This window comes from Polistes fuscatus, unplaced genomic scaffold (genome assembly GCF_010416935.1).
Source record: "Polistes fuscatus isolate 324 unplaced genomic scaffold, CU_Pfus_HIC Scaffold10, whole genome shotgun sequence".
Lineage (NCBI taxonomy): Eukaryota > Metazoa > Arthropoda > Insecta > Hymenoptera > Vespidae > Polistes > Polistes fuscatus.
In genome coordinates this window covers 97,640-113,884 of record NW_025112998.1, presented here as the reverse complement: position 1 = coordinate 113,884, position 16,245 = coordinate 97,640, and the positions used below count along the sequence as shown (strand labels likewise).

Sequence of the window (16,245 nt, the reverse complement as noted above, 5' to 3'; positions counted from 1 at the left end):
AGATCTTACGAGATAAGCAAGCAACCTTCCCACCAAATTGATGTCTAACAATTATCGTTTAATAATTATGAATCATCTGCTAAAATCTTCCGCAAAATACGAAATCATCGTATTAGATATTGTCATAAGGATAATCTATAGAAATATTTCATCATCGGTTGAAATTGCGATACGATTGGTGTTGTAGGATCCACCCACCTCCCGTTCTTCGATGTCGTCGTTGGTTCGTTCGTTCGTTCGTTCGTTCGGTTGATCGATAAACCGTCGATTTTACAGGTAAGTGCGCATGCATGTAGGCGCAACGAAATTAGTATGCCGCTCAGTGTCGATATCCCGAAGCAATTATTTCGAGGCGGACCGGCCCTATCAGCTTCGTATACCCTTTCTGAAGTTAATGGCCGGCCAATGTTTTGATTCTCGTTCGACGGGTTTCGTAACGTCGCTCTAATTCTCTGCGAGGTCATCCTCGTCACATAAAATAGCCACGTTGAAAATTGCCAAATCGATCGTAGATTAACGAAACACTTTAATGAACCTCTATGATATTCAATTATTAAACCGATAGGTTGGGATTAACGCGGTTCGATTTAAATTTCATTTTATTATCGAAGTCAAATCTTCTTCCGTTCCAACTTGCGAAGAAAAATTGAACATTAGTAAGTAACAACTATTACTAACGCAATCTCAAATGATCAAGTATAATTGTATGTAAAATCGATGGGGTCACCGCACCCGGAATCGCAGGTGACACGACACTTTCATCGTCATCGAATTCGGTACGTAACTCTCTTCAACAGAGCACTACGAACCCACTTACGCTACGATACATGTATATACTTACTTCGTGAAACTGCATTAATATTCTTGTCGCAGTAGCAACCTCACGCTTTGTCGTGAACGTATTCAGATGCTACACGAAGTGGAAACACACTTGAAGAAAGATCGGACCAACGTAAAAAGTCAAGAAATCGCTTACGTAATTCCGAGAGTTTCTATCGGGTGAGTAAATGTTTGGCTTGTACCTATGTAAATGTCCGATTTTATAGAGTTAAAAATAAAATTAAAAAAAAAAAAGAAAATAAATCAATCTGTTCGATTCTCATACTTATAATCGAGATAGGTGTACAAAATATGAACGAAATTAATCAAGTTTCCTTTTCGTTATTGAGACCAACTCTCCCCCCCCTCAAATGGTGAAATTATTTAACGTATGATCTTTGGTTATATAGCAAAATTTCCCCTTTAAAGAAAGCGACGCGTTCTTGCTACGCGTCCCGACTTTACAAATTTAAAGGAAAAAACGTGAAACAATTCGTCTTAGTCTCGTGTGACGAATGGTTTAGAATTTAAAACAAACAAAAAGAAAAGAACAAAAAATTATGAACTACTCGAACGCGTATTTTTCAATATAAAACGGAAGTTTTATTTTTCGAAAGATTTTCTTTCCGTTCGTTCGTTCGTTCAGCGGGAGATCGAACTTTGATGTTGAAATGAGATATGAAAAATAATTGAAAATAGGTCGTATATAGCGTGCCATCACGTTTTCTCGGATCCAACACGCAGCAGCAGCAGTGCACGTGCTACGTGGTGCATTGGATTAGCTTTACGCAGTAGTCGTACATTCCACGCGTCACGATCTTCGATCTTCGACGACAAATTTCACGAAATACCGAACGTACCGATCAACGATTGCTAGCAAAAAACATAATACATTATTCCTTACTCTTATTCCAAGAAACGGTACACCGTTGATGTGTCACGTCGTTGATAAGTCGATTCGTACGATCTGTTTTTTAAACCTTTTTTTTTTTCTTTTTTTTCTTTTTCTTTTGAATATCGATTAACCCCTTTTTTAATTCACACAAGTTTTAATTATTCTCCTTAACGTTAACAATTAATTTGTATATTTAAGAGTTAACTATAGTTAGTAAGAAACCTAGAAATAGACAAATCAAATGACTGACTAGTTTTAATTAATGATTCTCTTCTGGTCGGTCAAGAAATTTCATTTCAATCCTCTTTGCATTCTTTCGTTATAGATCATCAAACGTTTTCTATATTCTATGTTATGTATAGATCGTGACAGGGAGATTCATTTTTCAAACAGTCGTTCGATCGTGAGCAAGTTTCTAAATAGATAATGGTCGTTACCAACTACGATAAATGGAAGTCAACTTTCGACTCGACACTTGGATGATCTCTTTTTTTTTCTTTCTTTCAATTCTGCAAAATAATAAAATAATTTTATAACCGATTTTTTTTTTGTTTATTTCCAACGAACTAAAGTGATCTTCGTTTTATGAAATACAATGTAAAAGTCGTGTTTTAACATGGTTTTAAGAAAAATTGAATAATTATAACGTATTAACGATACGAACCCTTTCGTACGATCTCTCGACTAACTTAATATCCAATATGATGGATACACGCTCGGACACTAGGAGGAAAGAGAAAAGAAAAGCGAATAAAAATGTTTCAAGTGAATTTTATCCTGGGATAGTAGTAGTAGTAGTGCACCAGGTACTACTAACTAGATTACATGCAACTAGGTTACTTGATACATTACCCTCCCGCGCAACACGGAAGAGACCCAAACGTTAATAAGGTTTAACAACTTCCCCGTTGTTGTCCATGAAAGTAGAAAACCTTTTTTGCTGTGAGAGTTTAATTATAAAAAAAGAAAAAAAAAATAAGAAAAAAAATTTGAATTTATCGGTCGTATACCATAACCCATGTTGTACAATATTATAATATCCTTGGTAATATCGATGCATCATTTAAATTTACAGATTATGATTGAACGATACATTTAAAAACAACGCGGCCAGTAGAAAAAAAACACAGGAAGTGTTCGGCATGCCGCCGGACAAGGGACAACCGCAAAGTCGGTAAAGATTTCAAGCAAGCTGCTGTTGCTGTTGCTGTTGCTGTTACTGTTGCTGTTGCTGCTATGCCGTTCCGATATCGGTACGAGGAATCGGTAAGTCGTCAGTGTGTTTCTGGAACTCACGTACCATTTGGACGAGCTCTACGAGCCGAGTTCTCGACCTTCCTACGATCGTTTCTTTTGTACCGGTCTAAGCAACCTGTCGTTCCCCACACGAGAGAATCGTTTAAAGTAGAGGAGCAAGGGGGGAAAGGAAGACTACTCGATTGTTAACTCACCCTCCAATCTTACTATTACAATCAATTCTTTCACTTGGGAGAATTATAATTAAAATATAATTTATATAAAAAAATTCTAATTTCGGCCAAATTAAGTAGACATTTTACAGTTTAAAACATTTTACACTTTAAAAACATTTATAAATAAACAAGCGTATAGAAATAATAAACTATCGTCAGTTTATTCATTTATATGTCGAAAAAAACAAACTTTGATAAATACTACACTCTGTAATTAGTTTTGGTTGAGTTGACACTTGAAATCGGCCGGGCGCCGTATCGGCGCCGCTCGAGTGCAAAGGGTTAATTGTCAATTGAAAATTTGTTACATCACACAATTGTTAAGATTTTTTTAAGCTTTCTGTCAAACGAAAGATAACATTTAATTTTGCTAATAAATGTTGATCGTTCATGACCTGGTAGAAAGAGAGAGAGAGAGAGAAAGAGGTTTAAATTCATTTAAGAATCTTTATGATTAGGAGCTGTTAGAAAGAGGAAGGAAGCATCTAGCCGTAGGTGTGGGTTCCAGGTATTAACTTGTGAACAGGTGGGGTACGAGGACATCGATATTGGGTTAGTTTTTACTTAGAGTTTCTAGTTTCCACAGTGGTGCAATGAGGCCTGCACTTCCCGTAAACGATATCTAACAACAACAACACGTTCCAGATACTAAAAATCCTCACGTGGGACAAATAATCGAACGACGATAATGAAAGTGATGATATAAAGAGGCCAAGAGATTTGATCGAAATGATATGACGAATTTCAATAAATTTTATATTAAAATGAAATAAATATCCCCCATCTCTCTCTCGCGTCTGTTTATTTTATCCAAAAATTTCAATCAGATTTTATCAGCGAGTTCTCGTATATTTCATCCTTTTCCTTTTTTTTTTTCGTCTTCTTCTCTTTTCTTTTTTTTTGTTCCCTACGGAAATAGATTCGACGATAATTCGGACAATTCCCTCCCGTATCGGATACGGTTTCCGGAATTCTATTCGCGATGGATACGCGTTCGATATATCGGAATCCGACGAGAACGACAACAGGATGCAAGCGGCGCGTGTTGTGTTCCCTTGCCTTGCCGCGTCCGCGAATGGACGGGACGACTTTTTTTCACGGCTCGCCTAGAAATAAATATAACGCTCTCTCATCGATTCACCGTGATTCACCGGATGCGTTAGAGAAATTCGACTCGGTTTAATACAATTTTTCGCGTTCTACGTGCGCGATCATATTAAATCAACTTTTTTCTCTGTCTCTCTTTTTTCTTTTAAATTTCTTTCCGACAATCTCGGTTATGAAGTTGTCCTTGGGTAAATACGAATATTGGGTGTGTATTGAAAAAAAAGAAAAAAATAAATAGAAAATAATATAATGAAAAGAAAGATTACGGAGGTGGTAGATCGTGTTAAGTCAATACTTAAGTCAAGGTAAAAGTTCGGTGATAAAGTAATCGTGAATTTTTCTCACGTTCGACATTACCTTTTTCGTCTTGAAAACCCACGCGAGGACCGGTAACGGTATGGTAATGTAGCGAACATCATCTCGAGGTTTGACTTTCATTATGGTTGGGCGCGTGACCTTTCCAACGTGGTCCCTTATCTACCTGTCGATGCGTTAAAACCAATACTTCTTTTCCCACGTCTACTTCCATGACCACTGGCCGATTTAAACGTCTCGTAAATGAGTTAACCATTTAATGTAATACGTTATTTTATTTTTTTATATATATTTTCATCAATAATTATTATGATCTTATCGTTACGTTGTAACAATATTAAACCATATTTTTTTCCCCATAGAATTGTGAGATACAACGTTGGAATGAATTTTCCTATGAAATTTGATATACGAAACATCTTGACGAAAAGTTTACTTCCGTCGGTTTGATCAAAATTCACTTGTCGCGTCAAATAATGCACTATTTCTCTCTCACTCAAAGAAATTTATTAACGTTCGAGAATGTGTAACATTTACAATTAATAAGCCTACCCTAGAATATCATCGAACTAGATTAGAACGAGATATGAATTTGTCTAACATTTGGACAAATTTTTGGGCCTGACCTGTAAAAAAAAAGGAGAATAAACAACAAACTTTACAATCCGTTAAAGATTAATTTGAATGATAATCGTTGTCGTTTGTCATCGACAAATCGTAAAGCAAAATAAAATGACGCGTGAGTAAAAAAAAAAGAAGGATAAGGAGACAGAAAATAAGAGAGAATAAGAGAGAGAGAGAGAGAGAAATCGATTAAATAAAATAAAAAGTAAACCGTAGCTGGGTCTTCTTCCTCGTCCCCCACCACCCCCGTCCGTTTGGAGAACTTTGTGTTTGGTGCCGACTTTTTTTTCCCCAATCCCAGGGCCCGGGCCCCTGTCCACCGTCGGAAGATTTATGCTGCCGACATTGAAACTAAATTACACCATAAATTAGCCTTAAATTCGTGCTTTCGATGCAACCCCGACGGCTCGGAGGAGACACCACACGCAACCCCCCTCCCTCCCCCCACCACAATTGTCCTTTTTTATATTCCCCCCCTCGATATTCTTCTCTCCTCTCAACTTTACTCTACTCTACTCTCGTATTCTTTAACCCTCCCTCTCTCCCTCCCCCGATCTTCCATCTCTCCAACTCAATCCTTTTGCGGATTCGTACGCGTAATTAAATGTCGGCGAACAATGAAACATTTGTTTGGGCCGTACGTTGACAGGTCCAAACGGCGTCCGGTAATACTGGAGTCGACGAGTTCGCTTGGTTGATTGACGTTTTCGGTACGCACGATTTTTCGACGAAAAACAGATCTCAATGTTCTTACTTCATCTTATTTATCCTTTTATATTATTTTTCTTTAACGCATTTAAAAACCCTCGCGGTATATATTAGGTATACCGGAAAAATCTGTCCGTTTTTTTGTGATTAAAATAAAAGATGTATAGAAAACGAAGTAAATAAAATAATACATTTTCAATATAACGAATCTCACACACACACTCACACTGCAAAAAAAAACATCAGTTCGAGAATACATATGTAAAAAATACGATGATGAAAAGAAGCAGCCATTATGGACAGTCAAAAAAAGATGACAAAATGAAAAAACAATGAGTTTATTAGTTATTTCGCAGCACATTATTTTAAATGAAATAAATTCAATGTAATTTTCACGATACTTATCCCTCTTCTTTCCTTTTTAAATCGATTTATATTTTTTCATTCGATTTGTTTTCTTTTTTCAAAAGATTACGTAGATACGTGTAATAATAATAATAGAAAAATAAAAAGAACAAGCAGCGTATATTTGTTGAGAAAAAATATCATCAGGACCAACCATCAAGGTGATCTGTTATATTTTTCACGATGTAATTACGTATTCGCAGCGTGGCTTACGTCAATTGATTTCGTGTCACGCTATCGAAGTAGCACGATGGTGGGGGAAGTTGTGATAACAGTGTGAGTGTGAGGGGGTTAACTGGGGTGCAGGAGAATGATTGCACACTTCGATACGTAACGGGGAAACTGCAAGCGTAATCAAGCCGAATTGCAGAATTTGTCATTTTCTACGCGGATTTGAGCACTTCAATTACGGCCAATCGAAATGGCACCACCGCACCAGGAACAAATCCTGCTTTATTTAAATACCCTTTTGAATGTTTTAGAGTGGTAGTAAAAAGTTACCATTAATCGTTGCCAATGCCTATAGCTGACCAATACGTTACTACGTACGTTATTTGTTGTCCGGAACACTGTTTCCGTTAATCACGCACAATGCAATATCTTTGTCCTACTACTACTACTACTACTACAGTGACAGGTAATTACAAATGGGAAAATAAAATAATAAAAAAAAGAAGAAAAAAAAAATAAATTAAACAGAGCAAGTAAAAAATAGGAAGAAGAAATACAGCTCGTAAACTTGCGCGCAATGCGTCCGAGCTATTTAACTTTAACGAGGGGAAGGGGGTTGGCAAAGGGTTGAGGGGTAAATAAAAAGAATCGATATCTTTTTATTCGACGATAAAAGCGTTTTTGATTGAAATGAATTCGAAACAATCGAAGTGCGGCGCTATCGTACTTTTCGTTTGTATTTTTATTTATTTTTATTTTTGTATCATTTCGTTTTTATATTCATTTATAATTATTTATAAGAAATAATATAAGAAACAAACGAGATGCACTTTTGTTGCACGTTTTATAAATCATATAACCAGAGCGTATATATTTATATATATATATATATCATATATACTCGATAATGCGATATTTTATTCAATAAACAAAATGATCTCAACATAACGTGCGAACTTCAGGTACAAATATCATACATAAACGTAATATACATTTTCTAGAGCAATATATTATATATCTAGATGCGAAATACTATGCTTATAATTACTACGTTGTTCATTTTTTGTGTTTATTCATTTATTTATTTATTTGTTCTCTCATACGTGTGCGCGTGGTCACTTAATATTTTTTTTTGTTCTAAATGCATTCTAACAAAGACATGATGAGCGAAGAAAAATAAAAAAATAAAAATAAAAATAAAAATAAAAATAAAAACAACAGCGCGTCCAAAGGATCGATTTGAGCTAACTTTACGTGTCAATGCATGTAATATTCGTGTACGCGTGTGTGCGTGTATATCACACTAAACAGCAAGTACATGTATATATAATTTACATAAATACGTATATGTGTGTCATATATTAATATATATAATTAATACGTTTAATCGAATTATTTCTACGTATTAAGTATAATACGATATATTTGATGTTAGTATAACGTTTTGCGATATGTTTGGTAACTGTTAAATGTATAAGACTAGTGTTAATATTAAGTTAATTACGACAATTGTCATTCCTTTTTTAAATGGAACCTCGAAAACGTTGAATAATCTCGCTGCTACTAGCTAAAATGTTTTTTATAATCTATAAAATTCATAAAAGAACAACAATGATTTTTTTCGCACATCGTTAGGCATAAGAAATCCTTACTTAAGATCCTAGAATGTGATTTTCTTTTATAATTCAATAAATATAATACTAGAATGAAGTCTGTGTAAACGAGCTTCACGTAATCGTATATCGACGAGATTTCTTACATTTATCGAAAGATGCGCTAAATTATTCTCACGAAATAATAATAATAATAATAATAATAATAATAATAAATGCAATTAGGTAAACGAAATGTACAAAACGATCGAACTAATGAGAAGAGAAAAATTCAAAGATAAAAAGATAAAAAGAAAATGATTAAATACATTATTTGTATTAAACATAAATAACAAAATATTTATAAATAATATATATAATATATATCAGCTAAATTTTTATGATCATTTAAATCTATGACGAGGGAAGAAGAAATACAATGAAAATAACGGAAAAATTGAATAATACGTATAACACAAGTCAAACACGTTCTACCTTACGATCGATTACTTTATATATGTAATGATGTGTAACACATGTATACTGGCACATTTGTAATTGGCACGCTTTAATCGTTCAAAGTGGAATCATGAGAAAGATTATAATATATATCTCAGCTATATATATCGCGAATATTTCTTTATCCACACTAGTAATGACTTTGCTTCGAGTATCTATTAAAACCTGATACCTAATCTTGTTTAAACTATTACAATTACACTTCACGTCTTCCAACATCTTCTATTTGTCTGTAACTAATCGTAAATGTGAATACATTCTACCAGAAGTTTAGTCAATTAGACCGCAGAATGAATTTTTGTTGTTCTTCTCTGTTCTATTGAACCTCTCGCAGTACATAAAAAGAAACACTCATCTATGATCGTGATCATTGTAGTTGGGGGTTAATCGGTTGGTCCTCCCTGATCGGAATAAGGAAATCTATTATATAGATACGATTTAATTACCATTAACCTCAACAGTGGTCACAGAATTACCGAAATGCTCTGTCTCTGTGACAGAAGAGGAGTGCGGTACGGTAAAACTACCTAATCCGCTTTCCACGAGACTCATCAAACTATCTTGGCTGGTGGATGCACGTTTTTCAGCACGAATCTTTTCTTCTAATTTTTTCTTCTCCTCCGCGGTCTTATCTACCTTACCGTTCTTCGTATTTTCAATGATCAGTTGTTCGAATTTCGACAAAGGTCTCTCCGTAATATTATCCACAATTTCATTATTAACCGGTACACCGTGTTTGTTGATCGTCGGTTTATATGTTTTAACTTTAGAATGGCCTTGAATAATTAGATACATCGGACCTTTGATAGGTTTGGCCGGTTGTTTGTAATGTGAAAATATTGGATCGGTTGTCAAACTGGGCACCGTTGTTGTTTGCGGTGGTATAGCAGTGGTAGATTCCGGTTTAATCGTCGGTTTATTTTTTGAACTTTCCTCATCGGCAAAAAGTATTGCTAAAGATGATTGATTGGGCTCCTCCCCTTCGGAATTCTTCGTACTGGTACTGGAAGATAGTTCCATAAACGGTACAGTGGACGTCAATACGGAGGACGTCGATGTTGTTGTCATCTCAGGAGGACTATTGGATTGATAGCGATTGCCCATTTCATCTTCCCCTTCGACAGTTTGCAGAGTTAACGTAGTAGGTGCTGGGAGACTTGTGTACGAGGAGCCTGGAAATCCTGACTGCATTTGCGGTGGTCGTGGATGTGTTTGATCGATGCTACTTGTTGGACCAACCATACCCTTCAACGCTGGTGCGTGCATATGCGACATGTGCGGTGCCATATGCGACATGGTCATAGGCGGTGGTGGCCGAAAACCAACATTCGGACGCATACTGCCAATGAAGTGCATCATACCGTGATTATTATTAGGTCTTGTCAGAGAATGCATCGACGAAATAGACTGACCCGATCCAAACATATGCGTTGGATTATTCATATGTCTAGAAGGTGTCATGGATAATTGTACAGATTGATGAGGAATTTGATGATGCTGATGAGAAATCATTCTATTCGGCGTCGACGTTGGTGTAGACGGATCGTATGCGAAAGTAAACGAACTTGTCATCGTATTTGTTTGAATTTGGGTTTTCGACGATTGCTGAACTTTTTCCATTTCCGAAGTCAAGTTTTCCGAAACGTTCGTCGAGACTACGGGTGATTCGGTTGAGATCGTTTGATTATGTTTATTGATATAGTTGGTTGGCATGATAACAGCAACAGGAGTTTTATTCTGTGCCTCGAGATCAATAGTGGAAGGTGAATTGGCCACGACAATGTGCATTTTAGGAGAAGTCTTGTCCGACGATTCTTCGTCGTTTTCTTCGATTTTCGTATCAAAGTTAAAAGTTGAATTCGAGGGCATCGTTTCGGAAGATATTATTGGAGAAGACGAGGATAAAATATCGAAAGGAGGTGTACTCTTTTCACCAACGACAACCTCTTCGTTCTCGTTATTCTCACCGTCTACAATTATGTTTGCATTTTGACCAATAACGACCTCGTGATTGGACGAAGCTGCCACGTGATGATCGGTATCGTAATGATCTCGAGAATGATCGGGCGTTTGCCATGTAACTTGATTTACATCAGGAAGGGTTGAAGTGGGTCCATTATTAGCCAACCACCCACCTGAGATAGTTTGAGTCGATTGATAAATAAGATTGGACTTTTCAAAGGATACCGAGGGAGTAGTGGTAACATCGTATCTTGGTTTTGTCGAGGGGAAAGGCGTGTACACGTTTTTAATGGTTTCGATTTGAGAAATACCCACACCCTTCGTTGGTAATTTCGAAGGGGTTTGAAGATATTGCGGTCTCGAGGGTTGCAACGAAGGAGAATGATGTTGGTTATAATTCTTGGATGGTATTCCGTAATATTGAGGATCTTGAAGTACCGGACCCTCTTCGGTTTGCGTGCTTAATTGTTGAGATGGTTCAACGTAACCGGTGATTTTTTCTTTCGACAATATACCGTTGAAAGCTGTCGAGGGTTCGATTTGTTTCTGAACCACTGGCGGTGGTAACATCATTGTATAAGGTTTAGTCTTTTGATTATAATATGGACTGGGATAATAGCTCGCTGCTTGAATCCTATTCTGATTTCTATAGTCGACAAGACCATTTCTAAAGTTAGTAGTACGTAAAACTTTAGGTGGTTCGGCACCACTACTACCGGTGAAATCATTCCTGTAAGTGTTGTCCTGATTCGTTCTGGTAAACTTTGGGCCATCGACAAATTTCAAGAATTGCTCGGGTATTTTGGGACTTGTTTTCTTCGCCGTTACTCCGAGCACCAAAATATCACGTTTAGCTGATGCTTCGGTTGTGTGAGAATCCAACCAATATTGAACACGATCCAACACTGGTGGAACGTAATCGAAAGTAGGATTGTTCTTTAATGGATCTCCTCGTCCAAGAGGCGTCCATTCGTCGTAGTCCATCCTTGGGGAGAAAACTCGTGGTTTGCTGTCATTGGTATCTGCGAACAAAGGGATTCACCAAGTTATTATCGTTAGCCTGAAACGGTACAATACTCGAACGATAAGTATCTCGCTTCTATCCTGTATATTTCTATTTAGAAAACATCGTAGTTATATCGCGAAGTTTGATTTACAACGATTATGTTATCGGCATAACGATTTCTCGCAACTCGCATAAATTTATGAGCTTTTATCCTACTTCATAATTCGTCGAGTAGTATGACGAAAATCGAAGATAAACTATCGTATAAATTTACGCGTTTATACATAGAAACGACGTAATCATCCACGTCGAATATTCGTCTGTGTGTATGTATGTATGCATGTATGCATGTGTGTTTATCTATATACAAATGCGTGGCCTAAGGGGTAATCGTTAACAAGTGTCACAAGTGCAAGCTATCAGTCTCGAGCAGTCAAAGAAGGGACCCTGTTACAAAGTTGCAATTCACCATAAAAGACAGTAATATGGGCATACACGTAACATCGTACAGAGTGTTTCGTTCGAGGTGAGGAAGCGTGGAGAACATGACAGGTAGGTAGGTACTCGGAGTACAGCGTTGATGCATCGACGATAAAAGAAAGAGAAGACTGGCTATGCGAGATGAGAGAAGCCGATGGCACCCTTTCACCGTAAGAACAAAACAAACAACCGCCTTTTCACGCGAACGAATAGGACCTCGAAGAAATGGACGAATAAACGTACTACACTGTCGACGAAAATTACATTTAATTGAGACGCATCAGACAACATGGCGTCTTTAACGATCAGTTACTTTAAAACGTGATTGCTATTCTCCAAATTTCGCGTGCTCACTCACTCACTTACTCACTCTCTCTATCTCTCTCTCTCTCTTTCTCTCATCTTCTACAACTTCGGTCGTGGTAATCATCTTGCTCTCCGCGTGATTTACGAACAAACATTGCCTGTCATCGGCAACCACCGGCCCTATCTACTACCAACCACCCCTTTCACACGCTCATCGTTACTCATATTCCTCTTATAACAAGTTCTCCGTTCGCGGGACAGCCAACTTGTTGAACCTTTCAATGAAATCTTTCAAACGATTCAAGCTAACTACGAAAATACTAAATCAATTTGATTTTTATCTTATTCTCATTTAGAAAATTTCTACTTCTTTTTTTTCGATTATTTTAAATCCTATGAAGTTTTTCGAACAAATATTATAATATTTGACAAGGATTTCATTGAATATTCTATAATCGTATTTTTCCAATTTGTATTTGATTAATATTATTATTATTATATGTTTTGTAAATATCTTATATTCGAGAAATGTTCATTCATAAGCAAACTCTCCCTCCGAATCGAGGGAAAGTTCACTACGTGTACATTAGTCACGCTCATTACGTATACCATCAAACTTAATGTAAGCTCGTTGAAAATTCATAGGTCGATTTGCTCGCAAAATGACATTATATTCAACAGAGAGACAAGCAATAAACGCATATATGGGGGGTCCATTAAGAGAGAACATTCAACTACGGGGTCACGCATTTTCTCTGACATTATCGAGCCAATCAATGTTTCTATTCTGGACCGTCCATTGTTATACATATGTCAGATGCAAACTGTTATAGCTCGTGCATGCGCAAACAAATTCGGTTTTGGTTACTCAACAATGCTTGTTATATTATCCATTTGCCTGATCATCAACAACACTTCATACTAATACTTACGTTGATCCTTTTATCTCCTTTAGAATCTCTGTTGTGTTTTCAAATTGAAATCCACTAAATAAGGATAATAGTAATTATTGAAAAAAAAAAGAAATGTCATGATTTTGTAAAGATTTGATCTCAATCCTTCGTAATTTCTTTTTAATAATCCTCGATGTTATCATCTGTAAATCAAGTTAGTTACGAGGAAATACATGGTTAGTATCCGCAGTAAATTTATCATTTTACGTGCTACTATAATTTTCCATACTGACTTCCATATGTCGGGTTGCTTCGTTTGAACTAGTTATGTATAGAATATTCACGTATATATATGTCTATACATATATATGCGAATATGCATTAGAAACGTTACACCGAACATAGATATATGAATGTGAAAGCATATGACAAAGGAAAGTAATAACATCATAAATATGCAAGTAATCGATCCTCGCCATGTTACCTGTAATTAAATACTACGACTAAAACATAATAATATTCAGTATTGATAAATCAATATAAAATTATAGAGTTACATTTTGTACATAGAAATATAGATATAAAAAAAAAATGTATTTTAATTAATGCGGAAAGTGTCCCATTTGACATAGTGGGAATCGATAAAGTCATAGGAAAATGAGGCTTCGAAATAGGAAGTGCTAGAAAAGTATTATTCAGCTGGGTATTGTCCTTCCTTAGCATATATATATTTGGTGTTAGTACGTGTATCTTTATATGTATGAACGTATGAATGTAGGTATTTTGAAGACAGTAGGTAAACAGTCCGACCCTTCTATCTAGCAAGCTTTTTAATTTCGAATTCTATATTTTTTTGTCTTTCCCTCTCCACCCCCCCCCCCACTTTTCTATCTCTTTCTCATACACACACACACACACACACACACACACAATCATACTCCTTCTTTCTTTCTTCCTTTCTCTGTTATCTAGACTCTACTCGCCTAGCAAAGATTATTCTTTTTGTCTTGCCATGTTCTACCCTTTCTTTCGTTTTTTCTTCTCTGATTACAACGGATGGATGAATGTTTTCCCCCGTATCGGTGTATATATATATATATATATATATAAGCAACGTCCAAGGTGTATACACACGTGTGCTCACACAAAGAGGTGAGCGTACTTGAATATCCCAGGAGGACAGAACGAGCCGCAGGCGCCAGCACTCGAGTCATCTCGCATAAATACACGTGTCGTGCAATACAAACGTAGTTGCACATGAACACACACACGACCGACCGAACACGGCTATTCCACCACCCCCTCACCCTCACCCAGTATCTTCAATCCATGCACTACTCTCTTATGTACAACATTTCCGTTTCCTAGACCAACTCAACTCTCCAGTTTGCTCTACTATCCTTTACTTCGTTTATTTTATTTCTTGTCAAGAATTTACGGATTATTCGAAAACAATTTTCTATGAGAGAGAGAGAGAGAGATAGAGAGAGAGAGAGAAAAAGGTTTATTTAACTATCTATGAAAACGTTCATTCAAGTTGCATGCTTGTATAATAAAATTAATTGACGTATTAACTGAAGTTTTCTTCTCGTAGAAATAAGATAAATTGTCATAGTAAAACAAACGATCTAACTGATACCAATTTAATTAACCATGTGTGCTCAAATAGTAGGATATAAGAGATACTTTACTTGTTAAATATATATTCACTAAAGTGAAACTCTACGAGGAATACGAAAATGAATTAATGATTGAACTTAATCGTTTATATTATTTTTTTCTTCTCATTCTTCCTCGCGTTACATTTAAATCTAAAAAGAAAAAAAATACAAATCTGAGTATAAGTATCGTGACCTAAAAAAGAAAAAAAAAGGGGAAAAAATAACCACGTTATAATATAATCCAACTATATAACCTGTGAAACACCGTAATTGTACGAAGCAGCTCGTGAAAATGATTTTCCCAACCTTTCCCGTATTTATTATTTATTATCCTTTGATCGTTGGTTAAGCGAAAGCGTTAATTAATTAATGATGAAACTTAATGCTTGATTTCTCTCTCTCTCTCTCTCTTTCTCTCTTCGTTCTCATTGTACTCGTATTATTTTACGGTTAGTTCTTTAAGATGAAAGCAAGTTAGATTCGTGTCCCACGATATATACCCCAGCTATACTTGTGTGTGTGTGTGTGTGTGTTAGCGTACACATACGGTGAACTATTTTCAAGGAAACTCCGACGTCCGTCGACAACTGAGTAAAGATTCATTAGGGTTAAGAGCTCAGAGTTAGTCTCGTCAGTTCTGTCGGTGTTACCATGTTCTTCTTCATATTCTATCTCCATCGTCCACGTGTTCGTTCGTGGTCATGTCTCATAAACTATCCAGTCAACTGGTTTATATCAACTTTGATAATCAAGTCTATAACGAATTAATAAAATAAACTTACGACTTGTTAATCCTATTTATCCTATTTATTTTATAAGTATGTTCTAATATTATCAAAATAAATATTATTTCATTTTTCAATGATATATTAACATATTTCTTTTTTTTTATTAATATTACGATGATTATATATAAATATTATTTATTTTATTTTTACGTGCAAAAGTTTTAATACAAAAAAAAAACTGAAAAGAGACCGAAAGAAAATCTTATATACAATGGAAAAAAAATGATGATAAAATGTCTAACTTTCTTAGCAATGTTTATCTCTTCAAATGACAATGCACAAAAGGAGCTAGTTTTTCTACGTCGTTCTTAAGCTTTATGCTGTCACGTTAACCGTACGACTATGTTAGCCTTCTAAAGTATTTTCAAAGCTAGGAGAGAGAAAGGAAAAAAAAGGTGGCGTGAATTTGTCTAAAGAAGCTTGCTTGGCTACCATCTCTACCTAGTGCAGTGCCATGCACCGAACGAACACTAGCGCGAGATATTAAAAGCAAAGTTCAACGGTGCGAGTTTAGTCGTGTTA

At 36.0% G+C, this 16,245-nt stretch overlaps 1 protein-coding gene and 1 long non-coding RNA gene across 2 annotated transcripts in view; one reads left to right on the top strand and one right to left on the bottom strand.

The window, feature by feature from the left end:
• The first annotated feature begins 571 nt into the window (after positions 1–571).
• Positions 572–3,975, top strand: LOC122523964. Its single transcript, XR_006305419.1, has 5 exons — positions 572–776; positions 877–999; positions 2,790–2,980; positions 3,645–3,738; positions 3,832–3,975. It is a non-coding gene; the product is annotated as an uncharacterized LOC122523964 (long non-coding RNA).
• A 3,439-nt stretch (positions 3,976–7,414) lies between these two features.
• LOC122523955 (mucin-5AC) overlaps positions 7,415–16,245 on the bottom strand; it is a 31,932-nt gene continuing 23,101 nt past the window's right edge. Inside the window, exon 3 of the mRNA XM_043645951.1 lies at positions 7,415–11,611. Coding sequence (XP_043501886.1) covers positions 9,066–11,611 — 2,546 coding nt within the window. The 3' untranslated portion in view covers positions 7,415–9,065. The remainder of the gene's footprint in view (positions 11,612–16,245) is intronic.